The sequence below is a fragment of the Cornus florida genome, unplaced genomic scaffold (genome assembly GCF_030987335.1).
Source record: "Cornus florida cultivar Cherokee Brave unplaced genomic scaffold, ASM3098733v1 CherokeeBrave_3.0.0_Hap2_Chr01, whole genome shotgun sequence".
Taxonomy (NCBI): domain Eukaryota; kingdom Viridiplantae; phylum Streptophyta; class Magnoliopsida; order Cornales; family Cornaceae; genus Cornus; species Cornus florida.
In genome coordinates this window covers 74,565,534-74,587,213 of record NW_026775571.1, presented here as the reverse complement: position 1 = coordinate 74,587,213, position 21,680 = coordinate 74,565,534, and the positions used below count along the sequence as shown (strand labels likewise).

The window sequence follows — 21,680 nt, the reverse complement described above, 5'->3', positions numbered from 1 at the left end:
AATATATATATAAATTTCATAACAATCTTGAGACTAGATTACTAAGTAATCTAAGCAAGAAAGTTTTTGATGAATCATCCTACTTTTCCTATAAAAAAAATTAAAAAAAATGATTGAAACACACCAAGGACTTGGCATACAGTACTTGCTTACTACCTATTAGGAGACAATCACGCATTGATATATGACTTTAATAAAAAAAAAAAAAGAGGGTCACATATTCAATTTTAATATTTTTGGTGCCATAAAAAATTGACTAGTAAAATCTCACTTTCTAATTCAGTCAGTGTGACTAAAATAACACTGAAATAGAGTAATAGACAACTTTAAAATGGAAACACTAGACAATCCTAAACAAAAAGTGATTTTCAATGAATGCAAAGCAAAAAATCAATTACCTTGCATTAAACTATCAAAGCACATTCTAAAACCCTTTAGAATATAATTCTTTTAATCATCCATGTTCAATCCCTTCTGCTTCCCCCGACCCACGCACCCACACACACACAAATCCTTGAATTTGAATGAATCTTGAATGCTCTTCCCCCACATTACAGTTTTATTCAGATCATAATGTATGAGGACAAAATGTCCAGATCAATCCTGTACAGCAAAAAAATCGTAAAGCTGAAATTTCTTTACATGAATCAAAGAACCAAGATGGAGACTCCAATTATGATATTATACAGAGAACTAGAAAAGAATGTAGCTGAAACTAGTCTATTAACATTGGAAAGTAGAACAGCAGACGTATTTGTGTGAAACTGGAGGCTGCTACTGGTGATGCGAGAATGCTTGCCGCCCCTTGGATTCCGCTTCTTTGATATTGTGAACTACGTCTTCAACTGTTCTTGATAAACAAAGGGTATGTTCCTCAATATATGTCATAAACATATGCAGCTGTTCTCGACACGCTGCCAACCGTTGATTTGCACGATGCAGCTCAAAAGATAGCTCTTGGATCCTCCTGTCCTTGTCATCCTATGACATTATAAAAACATCCATGATTTAGGTAATTGTTTGAAATCCACTTAAATGAAAATGAAGCTTGAATAAACCATTCCATGGATCTAAATAATGCTATTATTAACAGATTCGGCCATTTTGGCAGAGATCCACATGAATGCTGTATTTCTTGGCAATGGTACTGTGTATCATGGTACCAACAATTACTTTTTCAGTTCTTCCACTTGAATATGACTAATCATGGCAAAGAATTGTTTAACATAAAGAAGGTTATTCAATAATAAACCTAAATTTAAAAACAGAGTGAGAAACTAACAATACTTAGTAAGGGGACACTGACACAAAAAAAATAAAAAATAAATAAAATAAAAAGAGTTCCATTTTCCTTTATTCTTTGTTAAAGTGCATTACCACATTGGCACAACCATTAGTACCCTGTACATCACTAGCACGACGAATATTTTCCAATAGGAGTATTGGGAGCAAAAGTACTTGTAATTAATTGTATCAGCCAAATGGCACAGAGTTGATTCCGTTTTGCCCCTTCCCTTTAGGAGAACTAGAAGAGAAACCCGAAAATATGTTTTCCCCCGAACAAGAGATTATGCCATTTCTCGAAGATCCTGGCTATTAGGCTAAGGCAAGTTTTGGATGGGGTCATTTCGGAATCACAGAATGCGTTTGTTGGAGGAAGGCAGATCCTTGACCCGGTTCTCATTGCTAGTGAATGAATTGATGCAAGAGTCAAGAGTGGGGAGCCGGGGATTGTGTGTAAATTGGATATTGAGAAAGCCTATGACCATGTGAATTGGGTGTTCTTATTGTATTTGTTGGAGAGGATGGGATTTGGAGCTAAATAGAGAGGGTGGATACACCAATGTATTTCGTCGGCTCGTTTTTCTATCTTAGTGAATGGGTCACCAGCAGGTTTCTTCGCAAGTTTGAGAGGTTTACGTCAGGGGAACCTGTTGTCCCCTTTTCAGTTCATTATTGTAATGAAAGCTTTGAGCATTCTCATGAAAAGGGCAGAGGGTCTAGGCTTTATTCAACGTTTTTCGGTGGGGCGTGCGCCAAACCAGATTGTTACATCTCACTTGCTATTTGCTGATGATACTATTGTGTTTTGTGATGCGAGTGTGAATCAGTTGATGCATTTGAGGTGTGTTTTGGCATGTTTTCAAGTTGTCTCGGGGCTGAAAATTAATATTGGCAAGAGTATGATTGTTCCAGTGGGGGAGGTGGGAAATATTTTGGCAGCTATTTTGGGGTGCAGAGTGGAGTCTTTTCCGTTTACGTACTTGGGGTTGCCCTTGGGATCGTCTACGAGGAGAGTTGCCATTTGGGATCCGGTGGTGGAAAGGTTCCAAACGAGTTTATCCGGGTGGAAGAAGCAATACTTGTCGAAAGGGAGTAAACTCACATTGTTGAAAAATACTCTCTCTAGTCTTGCTACATATTTTATGTCTCTGTTTCCGATTCCGAGAACAGTGGTTAGTAGGCTGAACAAGATTCAGGGGAACTTTCTGTGGGGGGGTTTAGGGGAGGAGTTTAAGCACCGGTGAAATGGGAGAAAGTTTGCACCCCTATGAAAAGAGGAGGGTTGGGAATTCGAAGGTTGGAGATGTTCAATAAAGCTTTGCTAGGGAAATGGTTATGGAGATTTGGGTGTGAAAGGTCTGTGCTTTGGAGGCGTATTATTGCTTGTCGTTTTGGGGACGAGGAGGGAGGTTGGATGTCTAGAGGTGTGTCTTTTTCAGCAGGTATGGGTTCTTGGAAAAGAATTAGGCGGGGTTGGGATGAGTTTTCTAAGCGGATACGGTTTAGAGTTAGGAATGGGTAGCATGTCAGGTTTTGGAAGGATTTATGGAGTGGGGATGTGGTGTTGGCTCATAGGTTCCCTCGGCTTTTCAGGATGGTTGAGGATAAGTCTGCTGAGGTGGCAGATTATTTTCGGGTAGAGAATGGGAGAGCTAGTTGAGATGTGCGCTTTCGTCAAAATTTTAATGATTGGGAGCTGCTGGAATTTACATATTTAATGGGATTATTATATTATCAAGGGGTGGAGGGGGAAGGAAGGGATGAGATGGTGTGGATGGGGGGTTCTAGAGGAGTGTTTGAGGTCAGGTTGTTTTACCAAAGTCTTACGGATTCGTTAACCAATGGGTTCCCTTGGAAGGCTGTATGGAGGACGTCAGCTCCACTGAAGGTGGGGTTTCTCACATGGACAGCAGTACTTGGCAGCATTTTTACTATTGATAATCTTAGAAGAAGAGGCCAAATAGCAGTTAATTGGTGTCGCATGTGTAAGATGACGGGCAAATCGGTTAATCATCTATTGTTGCATTGCAAAGTGGCAGCGGATGTTTGAAGTATGGTTCTGAATGTGTTTGGGGTTGAGTGGGTGGTGTCAAGAACACAATGGACATGTTAGAGGCTTGGAGAGGCAGATCAATGGGAAGTCGGGTTAGGAAAGCTTGGAGGGTTGCACCTCTTTGTGTTTGGTGGGGGCTATGGCTAGAGCGGAACAGGAGATCTTTCGAGGGAAAGGAGGCGCCAACGTGGGTTATTAAGTCGTATGTTTTGCATTTGCTTTTTTCTTGGGTTAATGGGAGAAATTGTCTATCTGTGGACAGTTTGTTGGATTTTGTTGACAACTTATCGTTGTAATGGCGCTTTTTGCGTCTTTTTTTAGCTTTGTTAAGGGTTCGCTCCCCTTTGAGCGTCTTTGTTAATATATATTTACTTATCAAAAAAAAAGAAGAGAATATGCCATTTCTAAATTTAGCAGGGCAGTCATGCTTAAAAACATGGCCAATTAAACAAGGCCACTGAAGCTACTCAAGATCAACTTTTCAATTGCAAAAAAGATTATATTTGCAAATTTTTTGGGTAAATTATTTCTGATTTGAATCAAGACTAGAGACACTCCATTGAATCACATATTTCTTCAAATAGTTGTGATTTCCAAAATTTTCATCTGGGTTTCGGTAACAAAAATTCAAGTGAAATTTGAAAAGAAAATTAGTGATTTAGCAGAAACAACCTAATGTCCAACTAAACACAAACTCAATCCAAATGAGCATCTTGTTAGGATCAGACTGAACCAACCAGTCCATCAGAGCTTAGTTTGAAAGACCATGGTAAAAGCTATGTATGCTGGAGTAAGAAGATTCAGCACAATTCATGACACCAATATAGTTTATGTCCAATTAAATTTCGTGAGAGCAATGCTATATATATATGCAATTACAAACCAATGGTTTTTCATGAAATTATCATTTAAATAAAAATTTCACAGCCATTAGATTCCCAATAAAAAAAGATGCCAGTTACATAGGGAAAGGTTCCATAAAATTAAATCGACATGTTAGGTAAACTATGTCCTCATATGGTGCAGATTTTGGCAATTTAACACTGGCGTAATGGTAGCAAAATCTTTCTTAAACTGAATGTTAAATTTCGCATTCCCATTATACCTCGCTCACAAAAAAATCTGATTTTTTTATTCCAGTTGCATATCTAACCCTCAACATGGCCTATCATATATTCAGAGACCTCAAACACCAACCAAACATATCCTGATGACTCTTGGCAATCTGAACCAATGCAGTTTTAGAAAAGAAACATGTCTTGCAGTTTTATGACACCATTTTACACCAAAGCCCAAAATTCTCATTCAAGGAGGACATTTAATACCTAGTTCCCAATATCAGAGTCAGACATTCAAAGACATACTTCAACACAAAAAAAGATGTGGTGCATAAGTAGTTCCATCTCACGTGGTCAAAATGAATACACTATTTAGAGAGTTTTGGTTGACACTGAATATTGTTCGAGACCGAGAGATGACAAATTAGTAATGCAGTTTTAGAAAGAAAAAAAAACATGTCTTGCAGTTGGATGAGGCTATACATAATTGCGATAATAAGATTGATAAACAAAAGGGGGATTTCTCTTGGTCTAGCCTCTTTTGTAGTTCTAAGTAATTGTGCGAAGTTGCTCCCCGGCAGGTTTTTCAACTCACCAACTGCCCAGGAAATTGGAATTAATTGATATCAAGTTAGAGATGACAAAAACAATTTGAGACCGATTGATTTATCTAATCATAAAGCCAAACCAAGCAGAGGGATTAAGGCTTGTTGGTTCTGGTTCTTTTTTCTTTTTCTTTCTTTTTCTTTTTTTTTTTTCTTAGTTGGTACTCACACACACATGCCTCCACTGAAGCTTGAACCCTTGACCTCCCTTTGGGAAGTAAGGGCCTTATATCGCTAGGCCACTGACCCGTTGGTGTTGGTTCTGGTTCTTAACATCAGTAAACTATAAAAGTTGAGTGAATTCTGTTGTTTAGAGAGAAGCTTCCTGGAAGTGGCATAAAAAGTATAAGAAAAAAGGCAATCATTGTCAAAGCATAAACAAGCACGTGGTAAGTTCTCTGGATTACTTGGGACAGAATTTGGACTTTATTCTTAAATTTACAGACTCAATTCAGTTCAACTAGTTGTAGCTCAATTTCTAGTGGTGAATTAAATGCACCCCTTTTTCTGAGTCTTCTCCATTCACACGTATAATTCTGCTATATTGTTGGCCTCTATCTCATGGCCCAAATTGAAATAAGAGAAGGAGATTTCTCCCTCCAATCGATCATAATCCTTTCGCGAGATGTCTTTTTTTTCGTATATAGGGTATCAGGTATTGTTTGCGAGGAGATAGGAGGTATAAGAGGCCTTTAGAGCGGTACAACCTTTACCTTTCCCGAGAAATTGAAGTAGCACTCAGGAATTCCTATAAGTTCACTGAAATATAGAGAATTAGAATAATAGACACAAATTATGAAGTGGTAACCTAATCTTTCATTATTTTTCTGCACCCAAATACAACAGTGGTTCCTACTCATAGATCTAGATAGCTTTCTAAGTAGCATTTCAGATTTGAACTTACAATTTAAGCCACCAAGGATATAGACCTAACAAACTACATCAAAAAGTTCCTCAGACCAAGTTCTATAACCTTCTAGATCAAATGCTGTATTAAGCATTCAAAATTAGAGAAGTGTTGAACCGCAAATTTGAAAGCCTTTATTTCAAACGATCGCTAAAGACGACATTATTCATAACAATGCCTATTTGACATCATAGTACTCGTTGAAAGCTTTTCAGGCGTGCACAATTCACATCAGCATAAGTCTGAAAAAGTAATGCCCCTTTTTTCCGGAAGAGACTCAAGAGTGTATGCCAGACCAAGAACGCCCTTGATTCGCTCCAAATCACATGTAACACTCTTGATAATTCTCAAACATTTTTAACATTTAACTTATTCTCTTCACAACGACATCATCATCATCATCCTTGCCTTTATCCCGTATGGATGGGGTTGGCCACATGGATTCTCTTTTCCCCCTCACTTCTATTATAAGTCATTTCTCTTATTAGATCCAAATTTGTTAAAATAATTTCTTATAACTTCATCCCATGTTAGTTTTGGTCGACCTCTTAATCTCTTACCTACTACATAAACCAATATTCCTCTTGGCATATTGAGTCTCAAATGACAAACCTTTGTGGGCAATTTCCTCTTGTCGTTCCTAATGCTTTCATCCCTAAAATCTGCACTTAGTTTTAAAGGAGATGAAAACTCTAATAATGAAAGGAAAATGGAGATAGCAGACAAGGAGGAGATTACCTTACCAAAAAGAACAAAAGGATGAACAACTAAAGGGAAGGATGACCATTGAGCCAATATAGCAGTCCTTAAAAAGCCTCGTCTTTCAGCTAAAAGGAGCTTTGGAATTGCGATCATGCCATCTGAGCTATGAAATTCCTAGCCTATTTAGAATTCTTTATAATATGAAACCAAATATGCAACTCATCAGTCTGTATGATAAGTATGCAACTTATCAGCCTCATCCTTCCTTTCATTATACATAACACCAATGCAAATTTCTTTATAACTTCAGAAGGAACTCTAGTGAAACACCACTTGGGTGGCAAGGTACAAAATTCTCAAATTTAATCAGCTACTGAGCTAATACTAAGGAGTCGTGTAGTTTGCACAAGTGAGGGAAAGAGGAATTAAGGGGAAACATTGATGAACAAAAAGACCAAAAAAAAAAAAAATGAAGATAAAAAGTAATTGAACAAATAATAAATATAAGAACCTAACTTTGATTGATAATATTATCATTTATTATATTTAAAATTGCCCTCAAAAGTTTTTTATTTTAAGCAAGATTTTCATACAAACTGAACTGAAAAAAACTGTATATATTTAATTAAAACAATTATACAAAACAAAACAAATTCCAATGTGTGGATGTATTCTACTGTATCCCTCGTTCTCTCAGAGTGAATACGATTAAGAAATTTTCAAGTCAAATTAGTTAGAACTCAACAAACTTAAAAAGTTCTCGCTTACAATAACTAAAATTGTTGAATCAAGCTTGTCTTTGTATTGGGAACTTATACTATTTTCAGTTAGGTTCTCCACATCCTAAGCTAATTGCTAGTTAATTGAACCAAATAAACTAGGAAATTTCGCACTTTACAATTTGGGTCTTCAAAGCGTTCTAACAAGTGTGTATTCTTTTTTCCCTGAATGCTAACAAGTGTATATTCACGATTTCCATGTAACAATGTAACATTTAAATACAAGTAGACAAAATGTGTTTTATCAAAGAAAAAATAGCTGAAAGCAAGCCATTTAGCAAAGGAAAAGAGAACCAAAGATGTAGACACAGAGTGTCTAGTTATCACAGAGAGATTAAATTGAAAGCTAAAATTAGGGGTGTGGGGAAATTTTACAATTTTAAATTCCCACAAGTACAAAATGAGGGGGCTGCGTTGCTCCTAGGCACCATGTACCTCTGTCAGTGATTCGCACCCTCAAGATGTAAATATGAACAGCTAGGGGTGGCAATTTATACCCAAACCCATTAAACCGCCCAAACCCACCCATTAGAATTAAATCATTTGGGTACCCAATTTAAATGAATGGGTAAAAAATGGGTACCCATTATAATGGGTGAATAATGAGTTAAGATGGGTACCCAACTTCACCCTCTCAACAAAATCCTAAAATGCCTGTATTTTTAAATTCCTGTATATTGTCATACATTGTTTCCCACTGATGGAAATTGAAATTTCAGAGGGATGTAATTCATATAGTTGAAGTGTAATCTTCGGAAATTTAATCTAATTCTGGAAGAGAGTGATTAATCTAATTCTGGATCTGGTATTTGTTCCTCTCGTATTAGAAAACCATCGAGTGACATATATTGGTTTTTCTGTTCACGTTTGGTAGAGAGAGAAAGAGGCAGCATTCAATTAGGTCTATTAAACACTCAAGTGGTTCTTTTTGGATGATTTTAAACACAGGGAGAAGCTTATCTATCTGATCTGTAATGTATCCAATCAATAAATAAATATATATATATATATATATATATATATATATATATCCAAAACAATATTTCCTATAAGCATGAAAACAAGATTATGGATTATTTTTATTTTATTTTATTTTTTATAACTGATCTGCTCCAGTTCTTTTGTTTCAGTGTTGGGGCTTAATTGAAGCTACAGTGTGGACCTTTCTTTGTTGGATAAGAATCTTGGACTTCAAACGCTCTGATTCTCCATTAATCTTTCTTATTTTTTAGTTGTTTTTTTGAAGTACAATATTTTGATTTCGGTTTGTCATTTTGAGAAAAAAATAATGAAGCCTTGTCATTTTGAATTTGCTTTTTCAATATCACATCTTCACATGTTTGTCATCTCTTCATAGAAAAAAGATCCCATTTGCGCGGGAAAAAAAAAAGGGGTTGAAGCGGTTTGACCCGCTTATGACCCGCCCATTTGAACCCTGACCCATTCATGACCCACCATTGGTGGGTTGGTAATGGGTCATTAGCCCATTCATGACCAGCCCATCCAATACCCACCCAACAGTGACCCATTTTAGAATATTTAACATTTCAAGAGCAGGTTTTCTGTGATTGGATTATCAGCCCAAAAGTGGAATGACTGCAGGCATCAGGTTTTCATAGGCTCAAGGATTATCAGTCCAAAAGAAGAATGACTGCATAAAAATGCTAAACTTAAAAGGCTTATAAAAAAAATAAAAAATCTTACACTTACAGGTTTTGGAGGACCCTTTCTCGAAGAAATATTTAGTGGATGATTATGTTCCCTCACAAACTTTGTCACGAGCCATGTCCCAGGCTTCTCTCTTTTCACTAGGATCATTGCCATGCAACCTTCTCGTTTGCTCTCTCGCTTTCGAATTCGAGACCGCCCTGTTTTTTGACTGTTGATATTATATCCCTCCTTATTACATGCAAGTCGACGTGAGATAACGGATCCATCCCGCTCTGACTTACGGGATGATACAATTCGTGTTAAAAATCCTACCCGCCTGGCATATTCATCATAGAATGCTTTGGCAGCTTCATCTGATTCAAACAGCATACCCACATATGGTTCTTGATACGTATCAAATTCATGCAAATCTGATTCATTTCCTGTCAAACTTTCTGTGGTTACAAACTTGCCCTCTATAAGTGTCTCCATATAAGCTACAAGAGAATAACATAACCAGTCATATTTTAAGGTTAGCCTCTGAAAAAAAAAAAAAAGAGAGAAGGAAGAAGAAGAAGAACGTTACCCTAGTCACTTTTGAGTTTATTATTAACAAAGCACCAAGCAAGCAAACAACAAAACATGGAAAAGAAGCTTGGGAATAAGCAAAATAAAGGTAAAAAAATAAATAATAGGAATCTTCAAAGCAAGAGTAGGAGGAGAAGTGGGAGCAAGAAAGAATATAGCCTTAGGACTTTCAAAGGTTTCAGTTACATTGCAACTGGCATTTTAGTGAAAAATACACACTTAAAATCAAAATAATTGCTACAATACTAAAAATTAATATTTATATTTAAAGTACATGATAGTTCTTTTATTCACTTCTGATTTTTGGCAAGTTTAAAAATTCATATTAAACTTTCACACTCACACACAAACACAAACAGTTATTCATAGATAGAATATCCATAACTATAATTTATTCAAAGGGGTCAGAAGTTGATTCAATTTTTGTCACGATAAATATGCAGTTACAAAACCATAATAAGTAGCAAGTTAAGAAACCAAAAGTCTTACAGAGTAGCAAATAAAAAGCTAGAATTGTAGTTCTGATCCAAGAGGAAGAACATTAGCTAATATAGAAGGTTGTGGCAACTAATTTTGAAATATTAAAAAAAGTTGTATTACTTTCTCTCCCAAGTCACCTCACTGATCAGACTGTGTTAACAAAGCAACATTAGCTAATGTGGAAGGTTATCGCAATTATGTTTGAATACCCAAACCCCAAGTCCAAAACATGATATACGCGAACAAGAACAGGCAGTAATTAAACAGAGGTCCATAAAATATAGATTAACAGTCTAACACTGGTCTTGTTTAGTTGCTGAGAACAAGAAGGAAACAACAGAAGATAAAAAAACACATTTATGCTTCTTGCTTTTGATTCCTGATAAAGAAAAAATTCAACTCCATACAAGTAGTTGCACTAACTAGTAAGAAAAGTTTAGACTTCTATTTTTGTTAGTTCCAAATTAGGATAAAATCAAATTTTAAATCACAATTCTTTTCTTTTCCTACTTTCTGAGCAATGAGATGGGAAAAAAGAAAAGGCTAAAATTTCATATAAGCATTAGGGTGAACATGTGCACTAGCCTTTTCTGCTAATTTATAAATCACCCCCATATGATACAAACGAAATCTACTTTTCTCAATTCATAGCTCTAATTAGAGCTTTCACACGAATTTTCTTTTACTCATCAAACCAACTTCAATTAATTCTTAGAGTAAGCTAAATTGAGGTTCACTTCAAATTTCATTTTCATTTCTGTTCCTAAGTTTTCGTTTTCCTTCTTTGTTTTTTTTTCGGGAAAGAAATGGGGAATTATAAATGAAGGAAAATGCACAGTTTTGCACTTTTGCTGAAGGGCGATTTCGATGTTTAACCAATATGGTCATTTCTAGGGTTTCCTTTGGGAATTTGATTATACAGAGAATCAAAAATATGATATTCACGAAAACATCAATTCAAAACCACGAAATTGGAGAATTAAGATAGACGGCTTACTCAATTTCAAGCTCGAGCTTCTTGCTGCTCACCGAGTGCTGGAGCTTCTTCTCTCGCGCACACACAGGTTATAATTAATTCATAAGCTTTCACAACTTGAAAAATAAGCTTACCCTTTTAACAAAAAAAAAACTTGAAAAATATAGGAATTTTAACTAATTAGGGCTGCGATCTGGAGAAGTATGTCCACAGCATGTTATAATGTTGTGGTCGACATGTACCGTTGGATTGATGATGGGTTCTTGATGTGAGGAAGTTCAGAGAAGAGTTTATGGGAGTGGAGGGGAAGTTAGGGAAAAGGGAAAAGGGAAAAGGAAAAGGACACTGACAAGGATAAGGAGCAAAGCAGAAAGCATAGTTTTAACCCAAAAAATAAATAAAAAGAGAGAGAGAGAGAGAGACAGAGGGAGAGAAAATTGTAAAATTATTTGAAAAGACATCTTTGAATATGAATGTGACAATAAACAGAATTTCATTTTAAATTCAATTTGTTTCAAATATATAAATAGAATTTCATTTTAATTCCAATTCAGATTCCTTTTTCAAATTTTAAAATAATTGATTCCAAACTAAGAAAAAAACAAAAGTTAAAAATTAAAAATTAAATTTTCCTTTCTTTTATTTTCTCATTATTTTTCTATACAACAAATGAGAGGAAAATAAATTCTCTATAAGGCTTAGTTTGATTATATGAAAATGGCAAGAAAGGATTAGAAACAGGATTTTTTTTAACTTTTTAGGAGTTTGATTAAGAGCATCTCCAACCGTTATTGTGTGTGTATATATGTTTTTTGTAAATCTGATGTGTTATAATTTAGGAAGTATGGACATTTTTATGAAGGAACTGTACCTGTATCATACCGGTGTCAAACATCAATACTCCTCGGTCCGACATTTCATGTACCTGTTCATAAATAAAAATTAATTTTATTATTTCGAACACTTCATTAACACTTCTCAGACACTTCATCGATATTTTTCGGACATTTATAACACAAGTCTACCGAGTAATTCATTTCTCGGATATTTATAACACAAGTCTACCTAATAATCTTGAAAATAATATGAATATTATCATGACAAAGTAGTGAAATAAATGTCTATATGATAAAATAAAAAAAAATGATTACAATAATGACATAATTTCGTTTTCCTAATTCATTTCAGAGCAATTCTTACTATAAAAATTATAAATGAATTAAAGTTTTATAATATTATTACTGAATAGATCTATAATAATAAAAATTATATTATTTTGTACTTGTGTCAACGCCGTACTCGTATCCTATTTTTTTAAAATTTGACGTGTTAATTTATTTGTGTCGTATCATGTCCGTGTCCCGTATCTATACTACATAAGTTATAATAAATTTACACAAAATTTGAATTATTTTTTTTTAGCCCGAATAATTATTTTATACTTACTCTGTCTCAGAAATGATGTCTTTAGGGATTTGTCACTCACAACTTGTGAGCCACATTTCCCCAAACGCGATAATGTGTGAGTCACGTTTCTTCAAAAACGACATTATTTTTGGGACAGATATAGTTCTTTTTATGAAAAGAAAGAAGCATTAATACATTTAGGAGACTATTCCTTAGAACTATTTTTTTTTATTCCCAAATGTGAAAATTTGAACTAAAATGAGAAAACTTTTTTTGTGCAATTTATGGGTGTGGGACAGATGTAGTTCTTTTTATGAAAAGAAAGAAGCATTAATACATTTAGGAGACTATTCTTTAGAACTATTTTTTTTAATTCCCAAATGTGAAAATTTGAACTAAAATGAGAAAACTTTTTTGTGCAATTTATGGGGGTGGGTGTGTGTGTGTGTGTGTAATACACAAAAACAATTTATAATGTTGACTTTGTGGGTTCTAAAAGAGATTTGAGTATTGATAATTTTGCTGAAAATTTTGATTCTGGATTGAACAAATTCATTGCAAGGAATGACATGCATTAACACAAATTGGAAGCAAAAATGGCTAAAAAATGACAAATATTCAATCTTAAAATGCTGAAAAATACATTTAATCCAATCAACTACTACATACAGACATTCCTTGACAATAACATTTTCACCGGCTCATCTTGCTTCTCTCCCTAACTCGAGGCAGTCAATGGGCGGCTCAGGCTTCCATTCTTCATCCACGCATCCCGCGTGTGTCTCCGCAATCATTTCGACGAAATCGTGGTTGAATTGGAGCCAAATGAGCAAAGTTTTAACACATTTCTTGTCTTTAACAAATGTTGAAATCTCAATGACAAATACTCACAATGTCGTGGATTTAAGCATCCGTAAAACTGTTTAAGCAAATGCTGAAATCAGAGTTGCGACCAATTTTTTTTTAAAAAAAAATATTTACAACCCATGAATTAAAACCCACCTCACCCAAAAAAACAATATATATAAATAAATAAATATTTTTCAACCCAGTGCAGCAAAACCACCGCCTCTCATCATCTGCTTAAACTCGACGAAATTGACCATCCCATCACCGTCCACATCCACCTTCATGATCATCCGCTTGCAATCCTCCACCGTCCGTCCTTGCTTGAGCCCAAGCGAAGCCAACACCGACCTCAACTCCTCAACCGTGATGAACCCATCCCCGTTCTGATCGAACACGTTGAACGCCTCCCTCATGTCCTCTTCCTCGTCGCGCTCTTCCATCACCGACTGGTACAGCGCGCCGAACTCGTCGATGTCAACGCACCCGTCTCCGTTAATGTCGATCTTCGCGATCATTTGCGTCAGCTCCGAATCAGGCATGAAGATCCCCATGTTCTCCAGCGAGTCATTCAGCTCCTTCTTGGTGATCCGGCCGTCCCCGTTCCGATCGAACATTTGGAAAACCCTCCGGAGCTCGTCGGTCTCCATTTTACGGCGAATGTGAGCCGATGACGGCAACGGAGATGGAGATGGAGAGGGTGTGTTTTTGGTGTCGACGAGGTTGGTTTGTTGAGGGTACCAAGAAGTTGGGAGATAAGTCCTGAGCTTCTTGGGTACCAAGTAGAGGAGGATTGAATTTAGGAGGTTGTAAAGAAGGAAAATCCTCAACAAAATGGTTGGCATTGCAACTTGGTAGCTAGTATGGTTGAGAAAAATAAGGGAGTTTAGAGAGAGAAAGTGGGAGTAGAGAGAGAGAAAGGGCATGGGATCCAAATGATGAGCAATTTGTGCTTGTCTTATAGCATTTTGCGGATCTGTATTTGCGCGTATTAGATAGAGGGTTAGTTTTAAAAATTATGAGTTTTTTTTCCCAAAACGCGTTGTTATTATTGCTGTTTGGTGATTTGGGTATTTTTTAAAATTTTATTTAATGATGAATGAGTTACGTGATTGAATTTTTAAATGTCAGGGTAGAGAGAGAAAGTGACCGTTGAAAAAGGAGAGAGACGTTGGGGAAGTAAACGCGCCAAAGTGAAAGGGCCGGCGGGGGAGGGAGCTGAAAACGGCTAGAAACGCGTGACTGGTGGGAGAGGTGACACTTGGAGAGTGTAAAGAAAGGTAGGTACCGTCTAAATCGGGTTTTTTATAGGTTGACGAGTTTGAGGTGATGTTATGGTACTACCAAAATAAAGGGGGAATAGAGTAGATTGTTGTGAAATTGACTATGTCTATAAAGAAGTAAATTTACTATGACTTTTTATTCAAGGGTTGGAACTTGCTACATCATTTGTTGAAATAAAAATAAAAATAATAATAATAATAATTATACTCAAATTAATAAAAGTATGCCGACTAAAAAAGGCGAATCAGAAGAAATCAATAGAAAGTAATGTATATTTTTGCAAGTCTCGTGCGGATCATTCGACACTCAAAAGAGAGTACTTGTGTAGAATTTGTGAGTAAATTTGGCGTGTTTGATATTTGTTTTTTTGTTTTGGGTTGGGTACTCTAGTATTGTTTTGGAATGGTACATTTTTGTAAGACAAAAGAGAGTACTTTGGTGGAATTTGGGTGTAGAATTTGGCTTGTTTGATATGCATTTTTTGTTTTGCCTGCTACTCTAGTATTGTTTTCGATCGTAACATATTTGATAAATAATGATTTATTTTATGCAAGGCTAAAACGCTCCATAAATAGTGGTCTAAATTCAAAATACTAATTTCATATTTCTTGCACCGTAATAATAACACTATAGTGATACCCAAAAAAAATAAATTAAATTAAATTAAATTAAAAAAACTCTAAAATTAACTATTTAAACTACTACTAAGAACCTTGTAACTTAAAGAAATATTCTTTACTTTTCAAAGTAAATGATAAGGGTTCGAGTCTCAAAAAAAGCAAAATGAATATATGTGAATTTCTTGCCATAAATAAAACAATAACCATTATTTGTATCAAACATATTTTCAAGTTATTTCTTTCAAAAAAAAATTGTTGCAAAAACATGGAAGTAGGGGTGCAAAAACATGAAAAACATGGAAAGTGAAAGGGATTGGATACCCATGTAGTTCACGCCTAAATGATGGATGTTGGTCCTTGGTCCACGCGGATCAGGACCTCAGCTGGCTTGTGAAACACATAGCCCGGCAAGTAAGATTGTAAAATTGAAAATTAAATGAATTGATGGTGCATGCACAAGCTTTTTAAGTCAAGATTAAATGCTGTTTTCAATAACGCATGAAATGATTTTTTTTTTTATTATTATTATTTTTAATTTTACCTTTATTTTGTTACTTGAATGAAAAAAATCTGAGAGAGATGCCATTTTTTTTTTAAAATGATGTAGAAGGAGACAATGAAGGATAAGAGATCGAGGATTTGTTTGATACCTTAATTTGACACTTATTTTATAATGTCAAAACCGACCGGCGAAACACACAGCCCGGCGAGTACGATTGTAAGACCGAAAATTAAATGAATTGATGGTGCATGCACAAGCTTTTTAAGTCAAAATTAAATGATGTTTTCATTAACGCATGAAATGATTTTTTTTTTTTTATTATTATTATTTTTTTAAAATTTACCTTTATTTTGTTACTTGCATGAAAAAAATCCAAATGCATGCGTTGTATCATCTTTAATTAAATAACAAATTTCCTTTTTTTTACACAATTTTTTCAATTTTGTCCCCGTGATTAAAATTTTTCTACTAGACTTGCAATTCTGAATTTGCTTTTCAATATAATTTTGTGATTTTTAAATGTTTATCCTTTTTTTAAATATTATTTAGTGGTTGGTTGGGTGTCCAACTCTCATGCATTAGCATGGGCAATTGTCCCCCCTATTTGTTAATTTTTTTTTTAAACTATTAATACTAGTGTCTTTTTCTTTTTTGAACTATATACTTATGAAATTTTCATATAACCAGTCTACAAAAAAAAAATTCTACTATTTCCCTCCTCACACAAAAACCTGGGGCCATCTCTACCCGAGTAGGTATATCCGTGTTGAGTCCCTTCTCCCCTAATTTGCTAAAATTATATATATATATATATATATATATATATATATATATATATTTGTGATTTTAATGTGAGACCCTTGATTGAAGGCCTTGGATCCTCCCCTTTGAATTTGTAGATCAACCATTTATTAGATGGCACACCAAATATTATATGAACGATGGTTAATTGTTCAAACAAAATAATTCAAAGATAAAGGATCTTAATTAATTGCGTCTACTTCGGAAGACATTGACCTTCAATTATAAAGTTTACATAGATGTTCAGTTATAATACATATTGCTTAATCTTTCAAAAAAAAAAAGTTTACATAGATGTTAAAAAAGAAAGGTCACCTACTATATATGCTTTATAGAAAGAAAGAAAAAAAAACCAACGACAAAAGAGAGATGCCATTTTTTTTTTTTAATGATGTAGAAGGAGACAATGAAGGATAAGAGATCGAGGATTTGTTTGATACCTTAATTTGATACTTATTTTATAATAAACATTATTACTTAACAAAATAATAAATGAAATTTTAAATAAGATAAAATTTTAAGGTTAAGTGTAAAAATTCTTCTTCTACTGTTGATGTAGTGCATATCAATCCATGTGTGGTAAAAAACTATCTTATACTATCAATTTGGTGCAAATAGGTCAATGAGTGGTATAAAATGACGGTAATACCCCCACTTCAATTGAATAAATTAATAATTATTAATTATAAATACAAGCCATGTAAAATGACACTTTTGTCCAAATTATGTAAAAAAATTCTTATGTGGGATATTGCCCATTTTTACGGGTTAAACCCGTTTCCCCTCAAATCTCACACGTATCATCTCTCCCTCTCTCTTTCTCTCACTGTCTTTCTTGTTCATGAGAACGGTGAAGAGAAACGGCGATGCAAGAGTCCGGTAGAGATGCGGACGGTGAAGGACGGTTCTTGGAGGATCTTGGATCTGTAAGCAAGTTGGCGGTGTGGAGGAGAGCTTGGAGCCAGCACCGTGAAAGAAAGGTTTTCTTGGAAGATGAATAGGGTTCTGGAGTGGTGTGAACAGTAGCAGCGGAGGCTGAAGGCGAGAATAGCAGGCGTGCGTGATATTGAGAGCGACGCGTGAACGTGACGCGCCCCTATTGTTGGTGCGAGTAGATCCGACACGCTATCGCTTGCAGCGGCGAGGTTGCTTCGCGGCGAGTTTCAGGTTTAATCACGACAGTGAGGTGGTTCACGGCGACGACAGGTTCATGATTAGTGGCTCACGACGGTGGTGACCATGGCATTTTTGGAGATAGTGGTGTGCCTGTACTTGGTGATTCAAGAGTACGTTGCACATTTGGTCTGAAAAAGAATTCTTGAATCATTTACAGAGAAAAGTGAATTAATAACTTAAGATCTGAATTGAGTATGTGGGGGTGAATATGATTGAAGGCAGCATTGAATGTCTACTTTAATGTTGTTTACATCTTCAATAACTTTACTTTAATGTTGTTTACATCTTTAAAGTATTGCTCTTTTCGTCCAAAGGAAGATCTGTTACCATTGCCTAAAGTACAAACTGGTTTAAGGCTTGTGGATGAAAAAGAGAGGTAAAAAAAATTGATTCCTTGCCAGCTAAAGAAAGCATTGGTTCCCATCTATCTAGGATATGGATGAGCAGTAGAATCAAATAACACACTCGTTTTATATATGGAGCAATGCTTTTCAGATTTAATACTAAGATATGGGTGAGCGGCGGAATCAAATCTTCGTCGAGGCAGTTGAGGATGAACAGAGGCCCTAAAATCATGAACAGGAGAGAGACAGAGTGAGAAAGACATAGAGTATGTATGTGTGAGATTTGACTGATAATGGAAACGGGTTTAACCCGCAAAAATGGGCATTGCCCATCTTAATGCACATATGGGTGAGGGGCAAAATGGGAATCAAAAGGGTAAAATAGAGTTTTTATATTTAGTTTTTGTCAAAAAGTGGTTAGAGAGCCTTTTTTAAATTTTATGGACTAGCATACGCATTTTCAAAAAATAAGAATTAGTTTTGTACAAACCTTATATATCGGAGTTTTTTTTTTTTCCGCATTTAATCCAAAATTTTAAATGTCAGTGACTTCAGTTTTAACTAAATGTTAAACTCTTAAAATTCAAAAAAAAAAATATACATCAGTAAGTTTTTTTTTTTTTTCTGGTTCTGAAAGTACAATTTCCACTTTAAAATTTAAGCACTTAAAAGTTAATTCTTAATATTTATTTTAATTAAACATTAAAATGTTGGTTTGACATTTACAAGCAAGGGAAGAGATGGACATGACAATATTCTCACCATCAACAGCTGGCAGAGAAAAAAAGGTGTCCATTTAGAGGACTGCATAGTTCCCTAGTCACATTATTAAGGGTTTATTTTTTTAAATTTTTTTTTACTTTTTATTTTTTGTTTAATTGGTGTCACTAGCTTTCATAAAGTTAAATACTTTTTGGAGCAGGGACTTGATGATGTAAAACAACTCATATGATAATTAGGGTTAGGACAAGAGTGACAGAATTTGTTCAACTTTAGTAAAAGAAAAGTAATGTTCAAGGAACCAAAACCCAAACAAAATATCTATTTCAAGATCCGAAGTTTTATAGATCTATGTGGTAGAAGTTAAAAAAATGGTTTACATACTCGAATTGGACTTGCATACTCTCTGAGTGTGTGAATATATATATATATATATATATATATGGTTTATATATGGTAACTTATCTATAGGGTGTCTTTTTTTCCTTCTATAAAGAATCTTTTAATTTAATTATTAGGTGCAGAGCTAATATGAATAATATAATGTAGTTGACTAAGCTACAAAATACTCTCCACACAGGAGACAAGTACTGAATTTATAAGCTTTTTATAATTACAACTGTCCATACAGGAAACAATCTGTATGCCTGTCCCTGAGCTGTTCTCTCTCTCTCTCACACACACAGTACTTGTGTCACGCCGGAGAGAGAGGAGATATGTCAACTACTAGGATTCTCTCACTGTTAATTGTTGACACACTGGCAGTCACACATGAACATGATTAGTACGGTCATGTATCTAAATTATATATTGAATTTGGCCAAAAAAAAAAATTATATATTGAATTAAAGAATTAGAAGCAAATTTAGTCCTCGGGGTACAGGGAGGGCCGGATCCTATAGAATTTTCAGATCAAACCGATTAAATTTATATCCAATTGGTTTAGTAAGCAAATTATTGAATTCAACTTTTTGACGGATTTGTGAATCAAATGTTTCAATTCATATTTTAATTAGTTTGAATTCAAATCGAATTAAAAACTTGTCCATGACAGGACTAATTATAGAATTAGATGAAATAAAATTTTTATTTTTATATTTTTTACTGAGAGATGATTGCATGCTATCGAAATTTGAACCCACAGTAAATTGGATGTGCCATTCAGCATCCAACTAATTTAATGCCCCGATTGGTCATAAGAATTGTGAACAATTATTTATATTTAAGATAATGCATAATATAATTGTACAATCAAATAAATATAATGGTGGATAATTAATATATATAAATTCAATAGTATATAACTGATTAATTTGACATTCATATATAGTATATTGTAATGTAACACACACACACACATATATAATTTTAATCCGATCGAATTATCTATAATTCATATTTTGTTAAGGTAATATATTATTAGATTTAGATTGTTATCAAATTTTTTATTCAATTCATATCCTAATAATCAAATTGAATTTGGATCAAAATCTGATTTATTGACATGTTTACGGCCTAAAATGCATTGAAAAGATAAAAAGTCATCATCAGTAGCATTACATACTGTGTTGCAACAAACAATTGCTCCATGACTCACAAGTATGTCAATTTGTTATCACTTACGGCGAGTTTCACAATTAAGGTCTTCTACAACATTTATAAATTCTTGTTAACATAACGTAAAATTATCTATTTGAATTAATTGTATATATTTAACAATTATCGTACCACTAACAAGTAGGCCGTGACTTATTATCACCAAGGCCCGCCTTGAGAGGCTCAACATTCTGAGTAGGGGTGTACAAAAGAACCGGAATCGTGAGAACCGGAACCATTTTTGACAGTTCTCACGGTTCCAATTCCGGTCCCGGTTCTTAATTTCGGAACCGTGGATGTACGGTTCCAGTTTCGGTTCAAGCTCATGGGAACCGGTAAGAACTAGAACCGTATATATATATATATATATATATATATATATATATATATATACAGTGACGGACCCAGAAAATTTGGTGAGGGGGGGGCGAATTTTTAATTTGTGGGTACAAAATTATATGATGGGTTTATTTTTGTAATTTTAGTAGGGTTTTTTTCATAAATTTTAAAAAAATTTAAGTATAAAATGAAAAAAAAAAAATCAGTGGGGCAAATTATAATTATAGTGGGGCATCTTCATAAATTATCAAAATTTGAAGTATAAAATGCTAAAAAAAAAAAGAATCCAGTGGGGGCGAATTGTAATTTTAGGGGGGGCATTTTCATAAATTTTAAAAACATTAGGGTCTAAAATGAAAATATTAAAAATTCAGGGGGGCATCTGCCCCCCCTAGTCCCCTGCTGGGTCCGTCCCTGTATATATATATATATAATTAGTTATTCTAAACTAAAGGCCTATAAGCAATCACGTGGTTATGAAACCTAAAACCTCATCTAACCATCTAACCAATCGCCTCCATCTCTATTCTCCTTGCCCTCTCTCTATTTTCGTTCTCAGATCTGAATTTGCCCCTCTCTCTTTCTTTGTGCAACTACAAACTACAAAATCTACAAGAATTAGAAGTTCGAAACCCACATCGGCATATCATTTCAGATTGTTCAAAAAATCAAAACCCATTCCATCGCCTGCTGTTCCAGTTCGGGTTCGCAAGCTTCAGCCGCTGTCTCTCAACTCTCAAGCTTGACCCTCTCTCTCCCTCTCTCTGCAACTACTAAACTTGCCCTCTCTCTCTCTCTGCAACTGTAAACTATAAAATCTACAAGAATCAGAAGTTCAAAACCCATATATTTCAGATTTGTTGCAAGAATCAAAAGTTCAAAACCTATATTGGCATATCATTTCAGATTGTTCAAAAAATCAAAACCCATATATTTCAGATTTGTCTGCAAGAATCAAAAGTT

General features: G+C 34.7%; 2 protein-coding genes across 3 annotated transcripts; both read right to left on the bottom strand.

The window, feature by feature from the left end:
• Positions 1-514: 514 nt before the first annotated feature.
• On the bottom strand, positions 515-11,440 carry LOC132301235 (protein FAR1-RELATED SEQUENCE 7-like). Of its 2 annotated transcripts, none has more exons than XM_059798510.1 (3): positions 11,104-11,440; positions 9,093-9,535; positions 515-981 (listed from the first exon to the last, which is right to left on the bottom strand). In XM_059798510.1, exons 2-3 carry the CDS (start codon positions 9,528-9,530, stop codon positions 775-777), a joined length of 645 nt encoding a protein of 214 aa, XP_059654493.1. In that variant the 5' UTR covers positions 9,531-9,535; positions 11,104-11,440; the 3' UTR covers positions 515-774. The 2 variants fall into 2 exon arrangements, with proteins under 2 accessions (XP_059654493.1, XP_059654499.1); XM_059798516.1 differs by having other exon boundaries at positions 9,099-9,535; positions 11,104-11,436.
• A 1,646-nt stretch (positions 11,441-13,086) lies between these two features.
• Positions 13,087-14,391, bottom strand: LOC132301226 (calmodulin-like protein 3). The gene has a single exon (XM_059798500.1). It carries the CDS (start codon positions 14,259-14,261, stop codon positions 13,533-13,535), a length of 729 nt encoding a protein of 242 aa, XP_059654483.1. The 5' UTR covers positions 14,262-14,391; the 3' UTR covers positions 13,087-13,532.
• Between the last annotated feature and the right edge of the window lie 7,289 nt (positions 14,392-21,680).

Coding starts and splice junctions, on each gene's coding strand:
- LOC132301235 (XM_059798510.1), bottom strand. CDS start 9,530: ATGGAGACACTTATAGAGGGCAAGTTTGTAACCACAGAAAGTTTGACA. Junction 982..9,092: donor GTCCTCCAAAACCTGTAAGT/GTAAGATTTTTT, acceptor ATAATGTCATAG/GATGACAAGGACAGGAGGAT.
- LOC132301226 (XM_059798500.1), bottom strand. CDS start 14,261: ATGCCCTTTCTCTCTCTCTACTCCCACTTTCTCTCTCTAAACTCCCTT.